Below are 26,022 nucleotides of genomic sequence, written 5' to 3' on the forward strand. Positions count from 1 at the left end.
TGGTTTGTAGAGACTCCAGTCTCTGGGTGTTTCTCACACTGACTTCAGAACAGAAGGAAAGCATTAAGCCTCTAACGTTGTTATCCCCCAGACCACCCGGACTGGCTCAAGTCTTCCTTATATACTCTGCCACAATCGCTCAGAGCGTGTGTGTGTGTGTGTGTGTGTGTGTGTGTGTGTGTGTGTGTGTGTGTGTGTGTGTGTGTGTGTGTGCGCGCATGTGACAATTAGATTATTTCACTTCTAAACGGCAAATTAATTAATTCTCGCTAAGCCAAGCGGATCAGGAGGAACAAAGAAAAGTTGTGTTTCAGATCAAACTTTAAAAAACAATTTGCTGTGCTAGACAGGCACTGCAATTTGGTTATGTCTGCATGTCACATTCATGCACAAAAATGCCAATCAAATGCTGTGGAAATATAATCATTTCAAACTGTACATCAAGGGAGAGATGCTATCACTTGCCAAAGTCCCTCTGGCATAGCATGAGCTTGTAGCAGCCTTATAGTACAGGGAGCCAAGAGCAGGAGTAAGTTGAGTTGTGTGAGTGTGAGTGTGAGTGTGAGTGTGAGAGTGAGAGTGAGAGAGAGAGCGAGAGAGAGCGCTGAGGTACTAGCCCTGTCTTTGTTGATATAGTGAGACATGTATTAATCCAATCAAATCATCATAACACAGATAGACAGAGGTCTTAAGTCACACAGACAGATCAAATGGTCTATCTGCACAGGCAGGATGCTGAGAAGACTCCATCACATGAAGGATGAGAGGAATGGAGGGATGAAAGAGGAAGAGAGGGGATACAGGGAGGAAGGGGTTCTAAGAGCCTCTGAAACTCCATCCAAATGGGATGTCCTATAGGACAGAGAGAGGGAGCTTACTGTAGTTCACCTTCCACTCATATACAGTCACCTCCTAAATTATTGGCACCCTTGATAAAGATTAGTAAAAAAGACTGTATAAAATAAGTCATACAAATACTGAGCTATATTGTATGCTTGAAAAAAAAATGGCACACACGTACACCCTTCGTCCTCCTTTCATCCCAGTGCAAGGTGATACTGCTGTGTGTAGGAGTATGATGGGTTGGGGTCACAGGGTTGGATGTGTGATGTGTGTCAGCAGCATTCCAATCGTCCATACACCCTGTCCCAACTCAGCCTCTAGCACGTCTGAGAGTAACCACTCCTGACTGGTGGCTGGTGGATGAAATGGACTAATAGGATGGGGTTTGTGAATCCCTTTAGGCTCTGAGTCAAAACAGACTACATTAATTACAATGATGATGATTTATATATCTAATGTGCATTACAGTCACCTCCAAAATTATTGGCACTCTTGATATAGATTAGCAAAAAAAGACTGTAAAATAAATAATACAGGCCTCCCAAGTGGCGCAGCGGTCTAAGGCACTACATCGCAGTGCTAGAGGCATCACTACAGACCCGGGTTCGATCCCGGGCTGTATCACAACCGGCCGTGATCGGGAGTCCCATAGGGTGGCGCACAATTGGCCCAGCGTTGTCCGGGTTAGGGGAGGGTTTGGACGGGGGGGGCTTTACTTGGCTCATCACGCTGTAGCAACTCCTTGTGCTGGCATCAAAAGTAAAACATTTAAATAATAGGAGACCGAATGTGATCGGCCCACCATCTAATTGGCCTCCATATAACTCTTACAGAATTTCCACGTGGACGGCAATTTTGGATGACAATTTGTTCTTAACTAAGACAAAATAATTCATAATTGACTTTTTTCTGCACAACATAGGTACAGCAGATCCCCTTATTGTATGGGACACTTTTAGAAGCCATTCAATACAATACTCATCATTAAAACAAAAGCAGTTTAGGTCAAAAGAGATTAGACTAATAAAGGAAATAGAGGAAATAACAGTGCAGGTAGATGGTAATGGAAACTGTACTATAGAAGCACAAAATAGGTTTGAGGAAAAACAAAAAGAATTGGAGGTACTTATTCAAGAACGATCAAACAAAAATAAAGCGAATTGGATGGAAAATTGTGAAAAATGCAAATGTTCTTGAATCTTCAACATAGAAATGCTACCAAAAATAATTTACAGAAACTCGTTACAAATGATGGAGTCATGCATGATTTACCAAATTATATTTTGAAAGAGGAAGCAAAATATTTTAAGCATATCTTTTCTTTTCAGTCTCTTCCATTTCCACTGAATGATGTTAACTGTAAGGATTTATTTCCTAATAATAATAATAATAATAATAATTATAATTATAATTAACACATTTACAGAAAGACCTGTGTGAAGGCCAACTTATAGAAGAGGAACTTTTTGAGGCAATTAAATCTTTTCAGTCTGGAAAAACACCAGGGCTTGATGGTATACCAGTAGAGGTATATATTGATGTACTCAAATATCCATTATTAGCATGTTTGAATTACTCCTATAAAAATGTTAGACTTTCAGGTACTCTACAAGAAGGTCTGATTTCATTACTACTAAAACAGGACCCATGTGGTAAGTATAAAGATCCAGTCCATTTAAAAAAAAAATTATATAATGAATATGAGTTTGGGGGGCTAAAAGTGTTAAATATTAAAGCTTTAAACCTCTCACTAAAAGCTTCACTCATACATAAATTATACTTAAACCCAAAATGGTTCTCCAGTAGATTATTAAGAAAAGCTCATCCTTTGTCCAGAAATTAACTTTTTGCCTTCATACAGATTACAACTTCTCATTTCCAACTAATTGAAAATGAAATTTTGTTTCAAGTATCGCCCTTTCTTAAACAAGCCATACAAAGCTGGTTACAATTTAAGTTTTATCCTCCAGAAAAGCTAGAACAAATGATATGGTTAAACTCAAATATACGAGAAAGAAAGAAAGAAAGAAAGAAAGAAAGAAAGAAAGAAAGAAAGAAAGAAAGAAAGAAAGAAAGAAAGAAAGAAAGAAAGAAAGAAAGAAAGAAAGAAAGAAAGAAAGAAAGAAAGAAAGAAAGAAAGAAAGAAAGAAAGAAAGAAAGAAAGAAAGAAAGAAAGAAAGAAAGAAAGAAAGAAAGAAAGAGATAAACTAGGAAACAGAGAGGGTGTCAGATGTTTACCAACACTCATGAGGAATTAGTGACTGTTTGACATATAATTATCATTAATCTCACAGGCCTACAGCAAATAGAACCAGGAAATCATTGGTGGCTGTGCTGTGTGAACAATTTGTCAAGGATTTAGTCTGTTTTTCCTCTTTTCTCTCCTTCATTTCTGACCAAAAACAGGACCACATGTTCTTTGGGAGAGAATAGTTTATGCCTGCTAGGATGTGAGGACCACTCGGTGACCACAATAACCATTTGGGAGACAGTCAGCTCTTCCCAATGGACCATAATAACCACAGCCCTCACACTACCAGCAGGGGAAAACTGAGTATGTGTATGAGCTGTGTGTGTGTATTTATATAGTATGTGTGTGTCCATATGTGGCTCAAAAGTGTTTGCCCGTGTGTATAAGTATGTATGCATGTTTGACGCATCATAGGCAAGAGTGGGGTAAGTTGAGCCACCCTTGTTTCTAGGAAAACATACACAAAATTAATAATTTGACCAAATATTTAGTCTGAAAGAAAAAAAACACATGGAAAAAGAGGTAAGCAAGTTAGGTACAAAAAACAGATTTTCACCAAGTCAAATGGATTTATTGTGTTAGAAGTTCCATGACGCTTGTATTTAAACCAAAGTAGATCATTTAATGATTGCTCTATACATCCGTTGGGGTCTCTATATGCTTCAATATGAAGTCCTAAACATAGCATGAAAGTGCATCCTTGTAGCAGTGTGGGCTAATATAGTCCAAATGTTTGCCTTTGGGTAAGTTGAGCCAATGGTTGAGCCAATGGCAAGCTGAGCAAATTGAATAATTTTCTTCCCAGGCGTAATGGAAGGCATTATCACTGGGATATGAGGTAACACCAGGGCCTGGCCTATGTCAAAGGTGTAAGTACAAAGTGTTTGTTAGGTGTGTTAAAAGATGATTCAAATGATTAAAAGACAAAGCGGTTGTGATTGTGTTGAATTGAATTGCGTTTGGGAAATAAAGATAGACATGTTTTTAAAAAGGTAGTGGTAATATTTGATTCAGTACAGACATTTGCAGGCGGCTTAATTTACCATTTCCCGCAGCTTAATTTACCCGATAAGTTGTGCCAAGAGACCACTTTTTGGGGACAAACTGTTTTCAAAACTGTAATGTTTACATAAATTCTGATTATTTCCAGGGATACACAACATCCTGAAATCTATGTAAATACCTTTGTTAGAAAGAATACTATATTTCCCTTGATGGAGTGATCCTGAATGTAAAAAATGACCTCAATTTACCCCACTGTCCCTATCCCTGTAATGTACTAAAATCTGAAATCTCCAGAAATGCTCCTCCTCTTAATGGCTCATATCCCTGCACTGATTGGTCAGCTAAGGGTCTGCTCCATCAACCCTGCCCCACCCCAGGACACCGCCCCATCGCCACCCTCATACCCAAGATGCATCAGGAGATAGGGAGGGAGGTTTGGAGAGGAGTGAGGGGGGTCAGGTGAGGGGGAGACAGAGCGTCCCGGACCACGTCCCAAACCAAACTCTTACTGGGGTGTGAAAGCTCAAATATAGCCCTTGACACAGGATCTCATGGGAACATCAGACCCTCTCAATCCCTTTACCACCCCCGCCCCTCCACATTCCAACTGTAATCTGGAAAATCCTGGCTCCGAAATATTAACCAACCGTATCTCGAAACGGCTGCTGCTCCACCGCCTCTCGACACCATTCGCGGCCGTAACCGACACTAAACTTTACAGGAACCAGCCGCGAAGGCTCCCTCTGCGAAACCCAACCACCGACATGACAAACGCTGTAAAAACGAAGGAACCGCACCGTTCCTTCTCAACCGAATGAATTGATTTTCCTTTGTTTACATGCTATGAAACTTGTGTTGGGTGCCAGACCAACATTGCTCATAAAAGGAAACACTTCCCATGCTCTGGGAATTGAAACCATGGCTCTGTAAAAGTAAATAGTGCGTGTCATTTGAATATGGTAAGGGGAATAGGGAAATAGTATTTTGTGTTCCTCTGATGTGGTCCTCCAGGTAAAGTCAGTGAACCCCAGACAGGAAGTCACTCTTGGTTAACTTGATGGGGAACATGAACTCCCACTAACCTTACATATTTACCTTGTTTTACTCATAATGGAGAAAACAACACATTTTAGAATGCTAATCTAGGATCAGGTCCCCCCTATCCATATACAGTTATTCATTATAATCTAAAACTAAACACTGATCCTCTATCAGCACTCCTACTCTGAGACTTTGTGAATACAGGCCCAGGTCTCTGACAGTGCTTGTCCATCTGTGAGTGTTTGGTAGTGAGTTACAAGTGTGTAGAAATGCCCTGCCCACACCACGTACCTGCACGAAGCCACACATCACATGCTCTCCAAACATGGGCAGGCTGGGCCGGCTCTCGCGGTACATGTGCAGAGTGTATATTGTCATGACGACAGGCTCGGGCTCTGTGGCGGCCGACTCGTCCGTCACTAGAATGTTGATTATGCTGTTGCCCAGGCCGACCGGGTAGTTTGCCGTTCTGTGGAAAAACAGAAGCAGAGCATCTCAGAAACAAGGTCCAGGGAGATGAAACACACATAAGCACAAGCACACACACACATACACACACACACACACACACACACACACACAGAACAGAGAGATGAAAACACACACACACAGGATGGTGAGAGATAGGGTAGGGGGCTGAGGGAGAGTTTAGAATAATTCCTAAATGTCACATTTAGCGCTATATGTGTGTGTCTGTGTCTGTCAGAGGTCAATCCTCTGACCCCAGTGCTACTGAGTCTAATGGATGCTAATCAGGGATTGGCTGCTGAAATCAAAGCTGCGGACATAAGAAACAGAGTTCGACAATCACACAGAGTGATCAAAACACTGGACTGAAAACACACATTTCCAGAATTCAGATGCCATAACTAACTTACGTCTATATTTTAGACCTGAAGACTGGGCAGGTGTAAGCAATATGGGACAAGATCAAAAGGGCTAGTTGGAGATCTAACTATATTACTGCTAACACCTACCATCTCACTGAACGTGACCCAGGATACATTTGAAAGCCCAGCTTGTGACTCACAGGGTGAAAGGTCATGGCTGGGAGGGTCTCACCTAGGTCCTCTGTGCTCGTCCAGGTGTATGTGACAGACTGGGCTGATGGGCTCGGGGCGGAGGCGTAGGGTCACCACATCAAAGGGGACCTCAGCACGGTAGTCCTTCACCCAGGGACTGAAGGGGGGGCTAAGAGTCAGAGGGGGGTCTGTGTACAGCTGTCTGAGGTGGGGGTCCACACAACGCTCTGATACACACCACAGGGAGAAAGAGAGAGAGAGAGAGAATGGATTATATGCAGATAAAAAGGCTTGCACACGTCACACCGTATGTGGATCTATCGTTCATCTGCCGATCGCTCAGCACACTGTGTTTTAACGACAACCCGCTGTATTTTTCATGCGATTGTACACGTAAAATCAGTGCGCACAATTACATTCAGAGGTGTTAAATACTCTCAGCCAGCAAAAGTTATTGGTGTGTCTGAGCCCAAAGATATTCAGAATGCTGTTACACATTTATCCATCAGACAGAGCATCAAAGAACAAAGATAGTTATCTAAAGCATGCCTGCTTGGTGTATGTGTGTGTGTGTGTGTACGCGCTTATTATCCCCATTCAAATGGATTAAAGTTAAAGACATTCACATCAACACACACACACACTTATGTAATGGGAGGAAAAATGTTAACACACACATAGAGCAATGTTAATAATGATACCCTGAGGTCCACAAGTGTTGAGCACAAGCCCAGAGAATGCTCTCTTTCTGTGGAGGCAATTTACTCTGGTGTGTGCCAACCTCAAGCAGTCTGCAGATGCAGGGGGCACAGCAGGTCCACCTACCAAACCTCCCAGCCTGAAGCACCGCCACAAGGCGACATATTTTACCGTGAACACTGCAGCAGAAGGGAACTCCTTCTCTGCTCTTTCGTCCTTGTGAGGCTACAATACATCGAGTTTCCCAGGGAAGCTGTGAAGCGCGGGTGAAGCTGTGAAGTCAGCTGTAGCCTATTGCATGATTGTGTTTATGAGTCTGTTATTAAAGAAAGTGAAACAATGTTGTGTATGTTAACTATTGCATGATTGTGTTCATGAATCTTATTAAAGGTGTATGTTTACTGCTTTTCATTAAATCGTGTATGGCTACACATTTTGTTATGGCCTAAAATAAATGTTGTTCATATGGGCTGAATATTGTAGCCTAGGCCTATATAAATTCGTTAATATGGTATATAAAGTGTGGCGCCTTGAAAGCGCCTCAGCTCCAGCCAGCATTTGTTTGTCTGAAAGGGTACACTATGGCTTTTTAAATGCCGCCACGAAACCTTCTCTGGAGATAGTTTCGAAGCGCCACTGAATGGGCATTTAACTTGCCGGTAACGAAATGCCGCTTCTGAAGCATGGCTAAAGTCCATCACTAGGCAACCAAAACGGTCAATGAAATGATCTCGAGCTGTCTGCAAGCAGCCTGCCTGTCTGCTGCCTGCGCGCAGACAACCCACTCCTAAAAAGTACTTCGAAGTTCGGTAAATTCAATGACTTTTAGTAGAAAGAAAACACATCTACCCTACCATAAAAAAAACCCGCAGAAAAACAACAAAACAGCACATTAATCAGGATTGTTTATTGTTGTCAGGGAAACAATACCGAACATTCTATGCCGGAGCAGAATTATACTGCCTGAAAAGGTACAGATGCTTCTGATGCTGCACAACAAAATTGTCTGAAAGGTTATCAATTGTCGCGTCCTATGTATGAAAATTGGTTGGTTAACTAGGAGATAACCCCGTCAGTGAGGGTTATGCAACCTCGGCATTCGAAAACATCATATTCGGTGCACTCCCAGAAGGACTTATTGGCGGTCTGTCGTTACAGTCTGTAGGTGTAGCCTTCATGCGCCAGGATATTTTCTCCACACACAGAGGATAAATTCGGGTTCCATTGCTTGTTCTACTCCTCTGAGAATAATGAATCCTGAGGATAGCAGTGCAAGATCCTTTTATGCAGAATAATTTGATTTTAGCACATGAACGACTTGCAATTCGACTGCTGGCCTATCAAAGCCATCCATCCAGTCTTTTTTAATTGAAATGTCTGCCTTTTATCAGATACATTTTTTCTGCATTCAATGTTTTATTTTCATAACTGATCAAAATTCGGTATGCTATACCCTATAAATAATATTCTGCCCATATGAACACATTTATTTTAGGCCATATAAAGAAAAGCTATGCATGATGTACTAACAAGGATCAAACAGAAACAACATTGTTTCACATTCTTTAATAAAAGACTCAAACAGAAATAGGCTATAATGCTGGCTTCACAGTTTCCCTGCCAAATAGGCCTACAAGGAAACTCGACATACACTACCAGTCAAAAGTTTGGACACACCTACTCATTCAAGGGTTTCTCTTTATTTTTACTATTTTCTCAGCTAATTGGCTGGCTCGGGAGCGCCTCACCAACAGGATGTTTAGGAATGGATTGGAATTAGAATGCTGTATATCTTAATGGTTTGAAGTGTGGCGCTCTGAGTTCACCAGAACTCCACACAGGGAGGTTTACGTGTCTTTTTGTAGAGCAAAACTACACCGTGCACAGACCCTCTCGCGCACCCAATGTCTTCGATATACAGTACCAGTCAAAAGTTTGGAAACACCTACTCATTCAAGGGTTTTTCTTAATTTTTACTATTTTTTACATTGTAGAATAATAGTGAAGACATCAAAACTATGAAATAACACATATGGAATCATTTAGTAACCAAAAAAGTGTTAAACAAATCAAAATATATTTTATATTTGAGATTCTTCAAATAGCCACCCTTTGCCTTGATGACAGCTTTGCACACCCTTTTCATTAAACTTTTGACTGGTACTGTATATCGAAGACATTGGGTGCGCGAGAGGGTCTGTGCACGGTGTAGTTTTGCTCTACAAAAATACATGTAAACCTCCCCGTGTGGAGCTCTGGTGCGCCACACTTCAAACCATTGAGATATACAGCATTCTAATTCCAATCCATTTCTAAACATCCTGTTGGGAGGTGCTCCAGAGCCAGCCAATTAGCAGACACCTGAGCAGCGCCTCACCTCTGTCTCCAGGGATGTCCTGGGAGCTTGAGTGTTGGTCCCACCCAGTCTGTGTCTCTGCCTCATCGGTCCTATGGGAAACATGGAAGACTGTCATTATTTAGAAAATAAATGTCCCATTGGAACAGGGAATAATGAGAACATCCCCTCAATCATTCTGAGGACTTTCCCTGCAATAAAAACAACAAAAGAGCGATGACAAACTTTATCCCTCTAATAAAATGACATTTTTATAAGTCTATCAAGCACATTCTTGATAGACTTATAAGTCTCACACAAACCAACTGCACAAATTCAGAAATATGGATAGGAAAAATGCACATATGGTGATCAAAGACACACACACACACAAACACACACACACACACACACTTTCCTGGCCAGCGTCAACATTCCAATTGGTTCCCTTCTGGCCTATATGAGGTCCAGAGGAGATTATCAACACTTGTTATAACCGTCATCCAATCACAGTAAACTATACTGGCTGTTCTCCAGACACGTATCCTCCCTCCTTCTTTCTCTAGCCTGATACCCTCTCCCTTTTCTTCTCTTCCACCCCCGTTTCCTCCACTTCCCACATCCAGCACCCTGTTCCCCTTCCATTCCTCTTCCAAACCCTTCCATCACCAACCCCTCTACCCCTTACCATACCCATTCCTCCACTACCTCCCTCTCTTTCCTCCCATCATCCTCATCATTCCGCCTGGTTCCCTGCCTGTGAGCGTGCTACATGCTCCTAGCTCCTAGCTCCTAGCTCCGTGCTCAGCCCCAGAAGTCCACCCAGCCCAAAGGCAGAGGGAGGCTGTGTTCTGAGTGGCAGCAGCCCAGCTCCGTGCCACAGGCCTGAGAAGGATGGGAAGCCAGATGGGGTCCGCCAGTGGAGCCAGCACCCAGCCAAGCAGGGATTTAACCTAGTTCTGTTCCAGTCTGAGTGGATTGGGCCTGAAGCTCCTCTCTCCTGCTACAGCCAGACTAACGTACATGTGCCTGGGGCTTAATGAAGGGATGCTTAGGGGAGGTTGGGGAACGAAAACCATCCTTAATTCAGCCAAGCTTTATGACCCCCAGCCCAGTCATTTTTCTGTTAAATTGTTTGGTCGATCCTTTCCAAATATATGGAGAGTAAGACAACACCAAGGGGATAGAGCAAGGTAACAGAACCTCATGTGAACTGATTGACGTGTGTGTGTGTGTGTGTGTGTGTGTGTGTGTGTGCACACTTGTGCTCACCTGTAAGTCTGGTTCCTCTGCTCTGTATAATGAGAACAGACTCTGTCCAACAATGCTGAGAAATGCAGCCCACTCCCAGACTCCTCTGCTCTAGGGAACGATCGAAACAGAAAGTCTTGGATAGGAGAACGCTCCGGAGAAGCTGCGGGATAAAGCTGGATATAGACAGGTTTTCAGTTACTGGGAATACATACACTCTAAATAACATGATTACAATCTGGAATCACTGCAAGTGTTCTGTATCAATGACTACATTATGCTTCAGAATGAATCTGGTTATACTCTATACAGTGCATTCGTTAAGTATTCAGACCCCTTCCCCTTTTCCACATTTTGTTACGTTACAGCCTTATTCCAAAATGGATTAAATAATTGTTTTCCCTCATCAATCTACACACAATACCTCATAATGACAAAGCGAAAACAAGTTTTTAGAAATGTTTGCAAATGTATTACAAATAAAAAACAGAAATACCTTATTTACATAAGTAATCAGACCCTTTGCTATGAGACTCGAAATTGAGCTCAGGTGCATCCTGTTTCCATTGATCATCCTTGAGATGTTTCTACAACTTGATTGGAGTCCACCTGTGGTAAATTCAATTGATTGGACATGATTTGGAAAGGCACACACCTGTCTATATTAGGTCCCACAGTTGACAGTGCATGTCAGAGTAAAAACCAAGCCACGAGGTCGAAGGAATTGTCCGTAGAGCTCCGAGACAGGATTGTGTCGAGGCACAGCTCTGGGGAAGGGTACCAAAAAATGTCTGCAGCATTGAAGGTCCCCAAGAACACAGTGGCCCCCATCATTCTTAAATGGAAGAAGTTTGGAACCACCAAGACTCTTCCTAGAGCTTGCCACCCGGCCAAACTGAGCAATCAGGGGAGAAGGACCCTGGTCAGGGAGGTGACCAAGAACCCGATGGTCACTCTGGCAGAGCTCCAGAGTTCCTCAGTGGAGATGGGAGAACCTTCCAGAAGGACAACCATCTTTGCAGCACTCCACCAATCAGGCCTTTATGGTAGAGTGGCCAGGCGGAAGCCACTCCTCAGTAAAAGGCACATGACAGCCCGCTTGTGGTTTGCCAAAAGGCACCTAAAGGACTCTTAGACCATGAGAAACAAGATTCTATGGTCTGATGAAACCAAGATTGAACTCTTTGGCCTGAATGCCAAGCGTTACATCTGGAGGAAGCCTGCCACCGCTCATCACCTGGCCAATACCATCCCTACGGTGAAGCATGGTGGTGGCAGCATTATGCTGTGGGGATGTTTTTCAGCGGCAGGGACTGGGAGACTAGTCAGGATCGAGGGAAAGATGAACGGAGCAAAGTACAGAGATATCCTTGATGAAAACCTGCTCCAGAGCGCTCAGGACCTCAGACTGGGGCGAAGGTTCACCTTCCAACAGTACAACGACCCTAAGCACACAGACAAGACAACGCAGGAGTGGCTTTGGGACAAGTCTCTGAATGTCCTTGAGTGGCCCGGACTTGAACCCGATCGGACATCTCTGGAGAGACCTGAAAATAGCTGTGCAGCAACGCTCCCCACCCAAACTGACAGCGCTTGAGAGGATCGGCAGAGAAGAATTGGAGAAACTCCCCAAATACAGGTGTGCCAAGCTTGTAGCGTCATACCCAAGAATACTTTAGGCTGTATTCGCTGCCAAAGGTGCTTCAACAAAGTACTGAGTAAAGGGTCTGAATACTTATGTAAATGTGATTTCAGTTTTTATTTTTTGTATACATCTGCAAAAATCTCTAAAAATCTGTGTGCTTTGTCATTATGCGGTATTGTGTGTAGATTGATGAGGCGAAAAAACCATTTAATCAATTTTCGAATAAGGCTGTAACTTAAGAAAATGTAGAAAAAGTGAAGGGGTCTGAATACTTTCTGAATGCACTGTAACAGAGAGTAATGTGGAATAGATGATTACCAGTTCAAATGGCCCTGGTGTCCTCAGCTGACGGAGGAACTGGAGGAGGAGGAGAGTCTGGTGTTCTGGTAGACAGAGACTGTATGTCCCTCCACAGCCACCATACTGACCAGAAACACACAAAACTAATTGTGAGGGTCCATGGAATTATGATATCTATTAAAATTTCTCTCTGAAATTGTACTGTTAAAAAGAGTCCATCGTTATTGCCCTCACAGTATTGAGTGCTTTATTAAGTTAAACACAGTTGTTTAGTACCCTCTGTCCATCGTCTGTCTCAGTGTGCGAAGGGCTCTTCAGACTGGCCTGTCCACTGTGTGCTGGGAGTAGGAAGAGAAGAGCGTCTTCCAGGATGAACTCTTTTGTGATCTGTCCGTCAAACCCTGGGTCCCTCAGCCCATCAAAGTGCAGGTCAATCTCAGCCTGACAGACAGAGATTAAGGGAAATTTTTAGCAATGGCTTTCAGTAAGGTACTGAGAGTAAGCATGTTCTGCCACCTAGTGGATATATGAGTTATCTTAATACTGTAGGAAACGAATGAATGTGTGCCAACACAATGGCCTGCTCCCTTCCTTCTACCCTGACTCACACTTAGAGGTCTGAAGGTATTGGAGAGGTGTAAGCAATGAGGGGAATTCAAGGAAGGAATTAGTCAGACTGGACCTTAGAGATATGTTGGTTTTCTAAGATGAGTACATGGAACAGGCTATAAAGCCTACAGAAGGAAACATCATCATGTTTATTGGTGGCTCGGGTTATAGGAGTGGAACCAATGGACACCATGTTTGGAATCTGGAAAAAGGGGAAGGCGTCTCTGGGTCAAACCAATTAAAATACTTCAAGGGAGACCCTTTAAGTGTAATGGCTTTTATAACTGTGACTAGTTGTATCACTCAGCAGCGTGCATGCATGGGTATGTGCGTGTGTGAGTGCACGTGTGTTTGTATGCAACCGACATGTATGCAGCACAACAGCTAAAATACTGACTCTCACTTCTCTGCTCAACTCGGAAGTTACCCTACACGACCAAAAGTATGTGGACACCTGCTCAGCGAACATCTCATTCCAAAATCATGGGCATTAATATGGAGTTGGTCTGGGAAGGCTTTCCACTAGATGTTGGAACATTGCTGAGGGGACTTGCTTCCATTCAGCCACAAGAGCATTAGTGAGGTCAGGCACTGATGTTGGGCGATTAGGCCGGGCTCGCAGTCGGCGTTCCAATTAATCCCAAAGGTGTTTGATGGGGTTGAGGTCAGGGCTCTGTAAAGGCCAGTCATGTTCTTCCACACCGATCTCAACAAACCATTTATGTATGGACCTCGCTTTGTGCACGGAGGCATTGTCATGGTGAAACAGGAAAGGGCCTTCCCCAAACTGTTCCCACAAAGTTAGAAGCACAGAATCGTCTCGAATGTCATTGTATGCTGTAGCATTAAGATTTCCCTTCACTGGAATTAAGGAGCCCGAACCATGAAAAACAGCCCCAGACCATTATTCCTCCTCTACCAAACTTTATAGTTGGCACTATGCATTGGGGCATGTAGGTTTCTCCTGGCATCCGCCAAAGCCAGATTCATCCGTCGGACTGCCAGATGGTGAAGCGTGATTCATCACTCTAGAGAAGGCGTTTCTACTGCTTCAGAGTCCAACGGCGGCGAGCTTTACACCACTCTAGCCGACGCTTGGCATTCCGCATGGTGGACTTAGGCTTGTGTGCTGCTGCTCGGCCATGGAAACCCATTTCATGAAGCTCCCAACGAACAGTTCCTGTGCTGACGTTGCTTCCAGAGGCAGTTTGGAACTCAGTAGTGAGTATTGCAAACGAGGACAGACGATTTTTACGCGTTACGTGCTTCAGCAATCGGAGGTCCCGATCTGTGAGCTTGTGTGGCCTACCACACCTAGAAGTTTCCACTTCACAATAACAGCACTTATAGTTGACCGGGGCAGCTCTAGCAGGGCAGAAATTTGACGAACAGACTTGTTGGAAAGGTGGCATCCTATGACGGTGCCACGTTGAAAGTCACTGAGCTCTTCAGTAAGGCCATTCTACTGCCAATGTTTGTCTATGGAGATTGCATGGCTGTGTGCTCGATTTTATACACCTGTCAGCAACAGGTGTGGCTGAAATAGCTGAATCCACTAATTTGAAGGGGTGTCCACATACCTTTGTATATATAGTGTATATTGACATCTTTGAATGTTGCTAGTCTCACAGTCTTATGGCGCACCTAGCGACTACTCTAAAACACCATCAGTAGAGACCGGCTACAGTAGTAATGTGCCGACCCAGCAATAATCCCCTCTTACCTTCACTATGACAGGCAGAAGGGAACCACTGAACTGAAGAGTGAACGTCATCAGCTGGAAACACAGGAGACACCACCTACAGGAGAAACAGTCATAGAATAGTGACAAATCAGAACGACGCACAGAGATGAATACTTGAACAGCTGTGAGGTTGATTTGAGGGTGGCTAACCTGTGCCGAGAGCTAGGCTCCTCATTGGTCAACGCTGCCGCCATCAACACCTGACCTATGACCTCCTTCACATGGCCCAAGGCCTCATTGGACGCATCAGGACCCAGCTGCTGCAGAAAAAAGGTATTGAGCTGAGAGAGAGCGATGAAGAGAAGGAGAAAGACAGAAAGACAGAAAGAGAGAGAGAGGGTGAAAGAGAGAGAGAGAAAGGGATAGAGAAAGAGAGAGGGGGGATAAAGAGGAGATACAACTTTTGTCAGTATTAAAAAAGTCTGAAGAAGTTCAAGTCTGTACCCAGCAGAGTTGGATAGATTCCAACTGAATTATTACACCTCAATATCAGTCAAGGCAATAATTGATATGCGCTCGAATGGAGAGATTCCATGTAAATGTAATATTTAAAAGAAATTGATCACTTGCGACGCACTGCTGTGGCAAAATAAACAATTTATACTCTGTTCCAACAGGTGGCGGTAAAGGTCCACATTCATTAATCCACAACCCCAGCTTTGATATGACAGAAAAACTACAACCACTCTCTCTCAGACAGATTTAATTTGAGATAATCCCAATAAGGGGCCAGCGAGTGACGTTTGGACAGGGTTGGGAATCAGGCATTACGGTGCTCATATCCGAAGCATGTGGCGTGGTTGGCTCGTCCACAGCAACACATGCACGCGCCCACATGCCCGCACGAACAAACACACACACTGAACACTATTAATAGGGCCTTTTAAAACGACTGGGAGTCTTTGGAGACAACAACATCATAATGGCAGTAGGATCAGGACGTTCAGAGCTCCAGATATTTGGAATGGTTTTGGTCATCTGGTGACTCAGATAGTTTGAGTTTTATAGACACGTTGGAGATGTCAACGAGAGGTTAACTAGTCAGAAGAGATATTTGATTGGTATAACAGAGTGGAAAGTTGGGTTATTGGAAAGGAACACTATGGTTTACTGTGTTTCTGCCGCAGAGAGACAGTTCTGGCAGTAGTTTTGTGTGTGTGTGCGTGTATGTGTTTGCACATGCTCCAATATTTTAGCATGTTTACGACTGAAGAAGCACAAAAACAACACTAGGCCCGAAGGTAACTTTAAGAAATAACTGGAGAAAATAATTAGCAAAAACATGATGTGCCATCATAGCTATATATCAAATCTATCCATTATACTGCATGTGTAGTCAGAGTGTATCCACTTGGCCTGTTTGCAGCACAGTGTGAATTGAAAGCCCTAAGCTAATTTAGGAGCAATATGCTAGTAGCGCACTTAGCCAGCTACCACACAACCCTCCACTACACAGCTGTAACAGCCTAATCAACATCACATGGAGAAAATACGCAGCGCAAACATTCTGGAGAGGAGGAAGGAAGAAACAAGAGTTTCCTAAGAGGCATAGCACAGTGTACAGCTCAAGGTCTCTACTATGTTTACTGTAGGTCCAGCTTTATCAAAGACTCAGGGCTACAGTCAATCAAATCAGTTAAATATATGATATATATATACAGTTGTGGTCAAAGGTTTTGAGAATGACACAAGTATTGGTCTTCACAAAGTTTGCTGCTTAAGTGTTTTTAGATGGTTTTGTCAGATGTTACTATGGTATACTGAAGTATAATTACAAGCATTCCATAAGTGTCAAAGGCTTTTATTGACAATTACATTAACTTTATGCAAAGAGTCAATATTTGCAGTGTTGACCCTTCTTTTTCAAGACCTCTGCAATCCGCCCTGGCATGCTGTCAATTAACTTCTGGGACACATCCTGACAGATGGCAGCCCATTCTTGCATAATCAATGCTTGGAGTTTGTCAGAATTTGTGGGTTTTTGTTTGTCCACCCGCCTCTTGAGGATTGACCACAAGTTCTCAATGGGATTAAGGTCTGGGGAGTTTTCTGGCCATGGACCCAAAATATCGATGTTTCTTTCCCCGGGCCACTTATTTATCACTTTTGCCTTATGGCAAGGTGCTCCATCATGCTGGAAAAGGCATTGTTTGTCACCAAACTGTTCTTGGATGGTTGGGAGAAGTTGCTCTCGGAGGATGTGTTGGTACCATTCTTTATTCATGGATGTGTTCTTAGGCAAAATTGTGAGTGAGCCCACTCCCTTGGCTGAGAAGCAACCCCACACATGAATGGTCTCAGGATGCTTTACTGTTGACATGACTGTCTGACTGATGGTAGTGCTCACCTTGTCTTCTCCGGACAAGCTTTTTTCCGGATGCCCCAAACAAAAGATTCATCAGAGAAAATGACTTTACCCCAGTCCTCAGCAGTCCAATCCCTGTACCTTTTGCAGAATATCAGTCGGTCCCTGATGTTTTTCCTGGAAAGAAGTGGCTTCCTTGCTGCCCTTCTTGACACCAGGCCATCCTCCAAAAGTATTCGCCTCACTGTGCGTGCAGATACACTCACACCTGCCTGCTGCCATTCCTGAGCAAGCTCTGCACTGGTGGTGCCCCGATCCCGCAGCTGAATCAACATTAGGAGACGGTCCTGGCGCATGCTGGACTTTCTTGTGTGCCCTGAAGCCTTCTTCACAACAATTGAACCTCTCTCCTTGAAGTTCTTGATGATCCGATAAATGGTTGATTTAGGTGCAATCTTACTAGCAGCAATATCCTTGCCTGTGAAGCCCTTTTTGTGCAAAGCAATGATGACGGTACATGTTTCCTTACAGGTAACCATGGTTAACAGAGGAAGAACAATGATTTCAAGCACCACCCTCCTTTTAAAGCTTCCAGTCTGTTATTCTAACTCAATCAGCATGACATAACCTCCCGAGTGGTGCAGTGGTCTAAGGCTGTGCCACTAGAGATCCTGGTTCGAATCCAGGCTCTGTCGTAGCCGGCCGCGACCGGGAGACCCATGGGGCGGCGCACAATTGGCCCAGCGTCGTCCAGGGTAGGGGAGGGAATGGCTGGCAGGGATGTAGCTCAGCTGGTAGAGCATGGCGTTTGCAACACCAGGGTTGTGGGTTCGATTCCCACGGGGGGCCAGCATGAAAAAATAAAATAAATATAATGTATGCACTCACTAACTGTAAGTCGCTCTGGATAAGAGCGTCTGCTAAATGACTAAAATGTAAATGACAGAGTGATCTACAGCCTTGTCCTTGTCAACACTCTCACCTGTGTTAACGAGAGAATCACTGACATGATGTCAGCTGGTCCTTTTATGGCAGGGCTGAAATGCAGTGGAAATGTTTTTTGGGGATTAAGTTCATTTTCATGGCAAAAAGGGACTTTGCAATTAATTGCAATTCATCTGATCACTCTTCATAAAATTCTGGAGTATATGCAAAATGCCATTATAAAAATTGAGGCAGCAGACTTTGTGAAAATTAATATTTGTGTCATTCTCAAAACTTTTGACCACGACTGTATATACACAGTACCAGTCAAAGTTTGGACTCATTCAAGGGTTTTTCTTTATTTTTGACTATTTTCTACACTGTAGAATAATAGTAAAGGCATCAAAACTATGAAATAACACATATGGAATCATGTAGTAAACAAAAAGTGTTAAACTAATCAAAATACATTTTATATTTGACATTCTTCAAAGTAGCCACCCTTTGCCTTGATGACAGCTTTGCACACTCTTGGCATTCTCTCAACCAGCTTCACCTGGAATGCTTTTCCAACAGTCTTGAAGGAGTTCCCACATATGCTGAGCACTTGTTGGCCTCTTTTCCTTCACTCTGCGGTCCAACTCATCCCAAACCATCTCAATTCGATTGAGGTCGGGTGATTGTGGAGGCCAGGTCATCTGATGCAGCACTCCATCACTCTCCTTCTTGGTCAAATAGCCCTTACACAGCCTGGAGGTGTGTTGGGTCATTGTCCTGTTGAAAAACAAATGATAGTCCCAGAATGCTGTGGTAGCCATGCTGGTTATGTGTGCCTTGAATTCTAAATAAATCACTGACAGTGTCACCAGCAAAGCACCCCCACACCATCACACCTCCTCCTCCATGCTTCACGGTGGGAACCACACATGCGGAGATCATCCGTTCACCTACTCTGCGTCTCACAAAGACACGGCGGTTGGAACCAAAAGGACAAATTTCCACCGGTCTAATGTCCATTGCTCGTGTTTCTTGGCCCAAGCAAGTCTCTTCTTCTTATTGGTGTCCTTTAGTAGTGGTTTCTTTGCAGCAATTCGACCATGAAGGCCTGATTCAGTTGATGTTGAGATGTGTCTGTTACTTGAACTCTGTGAAACATTTATTTGGGCTGCAATTTGAGGTGCAGTTAACACTAATGAACTTATCCTCTGCAGCAGAGGTAACTCTGGGTCTTCCTTTCCTGTGGCGGTCCTCATGCGAGACAGTTTCATCATAGCGCTTTATGGTTTTTGCGACTGCACTTGAAGAAACGTTCAAAGTTCTTGAAAAATTCTGGATTGACTGACCTTCATGTCTTGAAGTAATGATGGATTGTAGTTTCTCTTTTTTTTATTTGAGCTGATCTTGCCATAATATGGACTTGGTATTTTACCAAATAGGGCTATCTTCTGTATACCCCCCCTACCTTGTCACAACACAACTGATTGGCTCAAATGCATTAAGAAGGAAAGAAATTGCACAAATTAACTTTTAACAAGGCACACCTGTTAATTGAAATGCATTCCAGGTGACTACCTCATGAAGCTGGTGAAGAAAATGCCAAGACTGTGCAAAGCTGTCATCAAGGCAAAGAGTGGCTACTTTGAAGAATGTCAAATATAATATATATTTTGACTTGTCCAAACTTTTGACTGGTACTGTATATATACACACTACCGTTCAAAAGTTTGGGGTCAATTAGAAATGTCCTTGTTTTCTAAAGAAAATTATTATTTTTGTCCATTAAAATAACATCAAATTGATCAGAAATACAGTGTAGACATTAGCAATGTTGTAAATGGCTATTGTAGCTGGGAACGGCTGATTTTAAATGGAATATCTACATAGGCGTACAGAGGCCCATTATCAGTCCTGTGTTCCAATAGCACGTTGTGTTTTTTTTGTTTTGTTTTTCTGGGGGAATGGATGGCAGCTTAATATTGCAGATAGATTGTATCTTCTATCAATGTAATTGTCTGCATCACTTCCAATCCCCCATGTTTTTTATTTAATTTTTTATTTTTATATATATACTCCCCTTTATTACTTTTCAACCCCACCATCCTTTCCCTACTTGGAGTAAATTAGTGAACAACAATGCCCAGGCCTCTACTTCCGGTCTATACTTACTATCTACACCTTATGGACAGAGTTAATTTTACAATAATTCTATTATATATATATATATATATATATATATATATATATATATATTTTTTTATTTTTTATTTTTGCTCCTGAACTTCTTCTACTCTCAACCTCTCCGATCATTTTCATGATGTCCATCCGGTTTGCTTCTATATGCCATATCTTTCTAACTGTGCTCTTTCCCAAAAGCTCCCAACATACAACCTATATACTTATTATGGACACAGTATGCTTACATTATTAGCTATCTTTGTTATTATTTGTTGTTATTTGTTATTAGTCCCATCCTTCAACTCTATTCAATACCTCCCATCTATCTCTTAACACCATCCATATAGGATTTCTATTTGCCATATATATTTCAACCGTACTGTGATGTTTTACAAAAGTTCTGAACCTTTCTATTCTCATTGCTTCTACAGATTGTGAATTAAAAATAAACATTTTTGCTAAAAGTATTATTATATTATTGATTGATTGACTATGACTTTTCAGATCACCCAGTAATGCTATCTGCAAGGTTAGTTCCAGGTAAATATTGCAATCCTTTAGCCATTCCTGGACCTGTGTCAAAAAACAAGCTACAAATGGACAGAACCAAAACAAATGATCTAATGATTCTGTCTCTTCACAGCAAAATCTGCAGAGCTGGGAAGATTGTATCCCCCATATAAATAACATTCTATTGGTAGCAAGAATTTTATATAATAATTTAAATTGAAAGATTCTAATTTTTGAATCCGGTGTCGTTTTGCGTGTCAGTTCATAAACACTATGCCATGGGATCGGTACGTCAAAGATCTCTTCCCAACTATTTTGCAATCTATATGGGACGGCTGTCAATCCTTTGGTCCTTAAGTGAAACTGATATACTTTTTTATTTATCACAGTTTTCCTTAACCAATTATGTTCTTTAATGCAAGGCCGACAGACAAGTTCCTTACTTTCTCCCCCTTCCACTTTCCTCTTCCACTTTTGCGGTAAGGCTGCAATTATTTGGTTGTAATTTTGGGTAGAGCAGACATTTCCATATGTTTTTGTTAGCTGCATGTGCGTCATAACTCCACCAGTCCTACCGATGATATCATTTATGAAGATTATACCTTTTTTAAACATTCTGTCAAAAAATAAAGTTTTTTTGTTAATTAGTATATTTGAATTTAACCACAATATTTGTTGCATTATTTGTTCTGTCGTTTCTGGAGGATTAAATTGAAATTGCAACCAACTTTCTATAGCTTGTTTTAGAAATAGTGACATTTGGGAGATTATTTCCTTTTCAAATAACTGAAAGTGAGAGGTTGTAATCTGAATAAAGGGAAAAAGGCCTTTCTTGAACATTGGGTGAGACAATCTTACTAATTTGCTTGAGAACCAGTTCGGATTTAAGTATAACTTTTCTATGACTGAAGCTTTTAGTGATAGGTCTAATGCTTTAATATTTAATAATTTCTGTCCTCCGAATTCATATTCATTATATAAATATGCTCTTTTAATTTTGTCTGGCTTGCCGTTCCAAATAAAATTGAATATTTTTTTCTCTTATAATTTAAAAAACTGTTTGCTAGGCATAGGCAAGACCATAAGCAAATAGGTAAACTGGGATAATACTAAAGAGTTAATCAGTGTGATTTTTCCACAAATTGACAGGTATTTTCCTTTCCATGGTAGTAAGATCTTATCTATTTTTGCTAACTTTCTATTAAAATGTATTGAAGTGAGATCATGTATTTCCTTTGGGATGTCAGAGTGGTGTAGGTGGATGATAGGAATCAGCGCAGGAAACCAGGAGGACGTCAACAGAACTTTACTGAGTCCAAAACACAAGTATACGTCGCCAACCCAACCGGGTGGCGCGAACAATTACGCACGAAAATACACAGTGCGAGAAAACAAGGAAAAGCGCACACAGTGCGAGCTCTCGTAAAACACAACGAGAGAACAAACTCCAAGAGGCAGGCTGACAAAACCAATCACGCATAACACCTGACCCAAACAAACAAACTAAATAAGGGGAACAATCAAGACACAAATAAGGGACAGGTGTTATGAACAGACAAAACCAAAAGAACAAGAAACATAGAACGGTGGCAGCTAGTACTCCGGAGACGACGACCGCCGAAGTCCGCCCGAACAAGGAAGAGGAGCAGCCTCGGCCGAAACCGTGACAGTACCCCCCCCTTGACGCGCGGCTCCAGCCGTGCGCCGACCCGGAGCTCGAGGACGACCCGGACGACGCGGAGCAGGGCGCGTAGGATGACCCCGATGGAAATCGGTCAGTAGGGACTGGTCTAACACGTCCCTCCTTGGCACCCAGCACCGCTCCTCCGGACCGTACCCCTCCCACTCCACGAGATATTGAAGACCCCCCATCCGGCGTCTAGAATCCAGGATGGACCTCACGGTGTACGCCGGAGCCCCCTCGATGTCCAACGGGGGCGGAGGAGTCTCCTCAATCTCAAAGTCCTGGAGTGGACCAGCTACCACCGGCCTGAGGAGAGACACATGGAACGAGGGGTTAATATTTTTGTAGTCAACAGGTAGTTCTAACCTATAACTCACCTCGTTCAATCTCCTCAGGACTTTAAACGGCCCCACAAACCGCCGACCCAGCTTCCGGCAGGGCAGGCGGAGGGGCAGGTTTCTGGTTGAGAGCCAGACTCGATCTCCAGGTGCGTACACTGGCCCCTCACTGCGGTGTAGGTCGGCGCTCGTCTTCTGTCGACGTATGGCACGCTGCAGATGGACGTGTGCAGCGTCCCACGTCTCCTCCGAGCGCCTTACCCACTCATCCACAGCGGGGGCCTCGATCTGGCTCTCATGCCATGGTGCCAGCACCGGCTGGTACCCCAACACACACTGAAACGGGGTTAGTTGGGTGGAGGAGTGGCGAAGAGAGTTCTGTGCCATCTCGGCCCAGGGCACATATCTCGCCCACTCCTCCGGCCGGCCCTGACAGTATGACCTCAGAAACCTACCCACATCCTGGTTGACACGTTCAACCTGCCCATTACTCTCCGGGTGGTAACCCGAGGTAAGGCTTACCGACACCCCCAACCGTTCCATAAATGCCCTCCACACTCTAGAGGTGAACTGGGGGCCTCGGTCAGACACTATATCCTCGGGTACCCCGTAATGCCGGAAGACATGGGTGAACAGAGCCTCAGCGGTCTGTAGGGCAGTGGGTAGACCCGGCATGGGAAGGAGACGACAGGCCTTCGAGAACCTATCCACAACGACCAGGATGGTAGTACTCCCCTGTGAGGGGGGAAGGTCGGTAACAAAATCCACCGAGAGGTGGGACCAGGGTCGTTGTGGAATAGGCAGGGGTTGTAACTTACCCCTGGGCAAATGTCTGGGCGCCTTACACTGGGCACACACCGAACAGGAGGAGACATAAATCCTCACATCCCTAGCTAACGTTGGCCACCAGTACTTCGTGCTAAGGCAGTGCACTGTCCGGCCGATACCCGGATGGCCAGAGGAGGGGGACGTATGAGCCCAACAAATGAGGCGATCGCGTATCTCGAGCGGAACGTACGTCCGACCCACTGGACACTGAGGAGGACTCGGGTCGGTGCGTAACGCCCGCTCGATCTCACCATCAACCTCCCACACCACCGGAGCAACCAGACAAGACTCCGGTAGTATGGGCGTGGACTCAACTGACCTCTCCTCTGCGTCATACCGCCGGGACAGAGCATCTGCCTTCCCGTTCTGGGACCCCGGGATGTATGTGATCTTAAACACAAACCGGGCCAGGAACATAGTCCAACGAGCCTGGCGAGGATTCAGTCTCCTAGCTGCCCGGATGTACTCCAGGTTACGATGGTCAGTTTGAATGAGGAAAGGGTGTTGAGCCCCCTCAAGCCAATGCCGCCACACCTTTAGGGCCTGTACCACGGCTAACAGCTCCCTGTCTCCTACGTCATAATTCCGCTCCGCCGGACTGAGCTTCTTAGAGTAGAACGCACAGGGACGGAGTTTAGGTGGAGTACCAGAACGCTGGGAAAGAACGGCCCCTATCCCGGCCTCTGACGCGTCCACCTCTACTTGGAACGGTAAAGAGGGATCCGGATGCGCCAACACCGGCGCCGAGGTAAACAGGTCCTTCAGTCTCCCAAATGCCCTGTCCGCCTCAGCTGACCACCGCAAGCGCACCGGACCCCCCTTTAACAGAGACGTTATGGGAGCTGCCACCTGTCCAAAACCCCGGATAAACCTCCGGTAGTAATTCGCAAAACCCAAGAACCGTTGCACCTCCTTCACAGTGGTTGGGGTCTGCCAATTACGCACAGCTGACACCCGGTCTACCTCCATCTTCACCCCTGACGCAGATAACTGGTAACCCAGAAAGGAGACCGACTTCTGAAAAAACAGACATTTCTCTGCCTTGACATATAGGTCATGCTCCAACAGCCTCCGCAATACTCGGCGCACCAGGGCTACATGCTCAGCACGGGTAGGACTATACACCAGAATGTCGTCGATGTACACAACCACTCCCTGTCCCTGCATGTCCCGGAAAATCTCATCAACGAAGGATTGGAAGACTGAGGGAGCATTCATCAACCCATATGGCATGACTAGATACTCGTAGTGCCCGGAAGTCGTGCTAAACGCTGTCTTCCATTCATCGCCCTTTCGGATGCGCACCAAGTTATATGCGCTCCTAAGATCCAATTTTGTAAAGAACTGCGCACCGTGCAGTGACTCCGTCATAGTCGCAATCAGAGGAAGTGGATAGCTGTACTTCACTGTGATCTGATTGAGACCGCGGTAATCAATACACGGCCGCAGACCTCCATCCTTCTTCTTCACAAAAAAGAAACTTGAGGAAACGGGTGAAACGGAGGGCCGTATGTATCCCTGTCTAAGAGACTCAGAGATGTATGTCTCCATAGATTTCTTCTCCTCTTGAGACAAGGGATACACATGGCTCCGCGGGAGAGCTGCGCCTGACTGGAGATCTATCGCACAATCCCCCCGTCTATGAGGCGGCAGCTGCGCAGCCCTAGTCTTACTGAACGCCAATGCCAAATCCTCATACTCGGGGGGAATCTGCAGTGCTGGCATTAGATTCGGACTCTCCACCGAGGTCGCCCCTATGGAAACACCCAGACACCGCCCCTCACATTGAGCAGACCACCCTTTAAGAGCTTTCTCTCGCCACCCAATAATAGGGTCATGAGTCATCAACCAGGGAAGACCCAGCACCACCGGATACGCAGGAGAGTCAATCAGATAAAGCTGAATTCTCTCCTCATGACCCTCCTGCGCCATCATCTGAAGTGGTGCTGTGACCTCCCTAATCAACCCAGACCCTAACGGACGGCTATCTAGGGCATGGACGGGGAAAGGCTTATCCACTGGAAGAAGGGGAATCCCTAACTCTAAACAGAACTGGCGATCTATAAAATTCCCAGCTGCGCCTGAATCTACCAGCGCCTTATGCTGGGAACGAGGTGCAACCTGTGGGAAACAAACAGGCAAGGTTAGGTGCACGACAGAAAGCTCTGGGTAAGCAGGGCGCCTACTCACCTGGGAGGACCCCCCAATGCTAGACCTGCCATCTCCTCCCCTGGAGGACCCGCCCCAGCACCTAGCCGCAGTGTGCCCTCCACGACCACAGTTGGTGCAAGGGCCGGGTCCCCGTGGGCTCCTCCTCCTCCTTTCCCTAGCGCCAGCACCCCCGAGCTCCATAGGACTCGGCTCGGAGGCGCTGGAGAGTGGAATGGGCGAACCCCCCCCTCCGGGACGCCCACGGATGGCGAGCAGGGTATCCAGCCGGATGGCCATGTCGACCAGTTGGTCGAAAGTTAGCGACGTGTCCCTGCACGCCATCTCGCGCTGGACGTCCTCTC

At 44.5% G+C, this 26,022-nt stretch overlaps 1 protein-coding gene across 1 annotated transcript in view; it reads right to left on the minus strand.

Annotated features, from left to right (window-relative positions):
• Nucleotides 1–26,022, minus strand: part of LOC311140434 (cadherin-like and PC-esterase domain-containing protein 1) — a gene marked incomplete at both ends in the record, with an annotated part of 89,860 nt that overhangs the window by 28,943 nt on the left and 34,895 nt on the right. The window contains 8 exons of the mRNA XM_084175492.1: nt 5,432–5,609; nt 6,203–6,389; nt 9,239–9,309; nt 10,469–10,623; nt 12,411–12,515; nt 12,669–12,833; nt 14,725–14,800; nt 14,896–15,026. Coding sequence (XP_084031618.1) covers nt 5,432–5,609; nt 6,203–6,389; nt 9,239–9,309; nt 10,469–10,623; nt 12,411–12,515; nt 12,669–12,833; nt 14,725–14,800; nt 14,896–15,026 — 1,068 coding nt within the window. The remainder of the gene's footprint in view (nt 1–5,431; nt 5,610–6,202; nt 6,390–9,238; nt 9,310–10,468; nt 10,624–12,410; nt 12,516–12,668; nt 12,834–14,724; nt 14,801–14,895; nt 15,027–26,022) is intronic.

The sequence above is a fragment of the Coregonus lavaretus genome (assembly GCF_964263955.1).
Source record: "Coregonus lavaretus genome assembly, chromosome: 13".
NCBI classification, from domain to species: Eukaryota; Metazoa; Chordata; class Actinopteri; order Salmoniformes; family Salmonidae; genus Coregonus; species Coregonus lavaretus.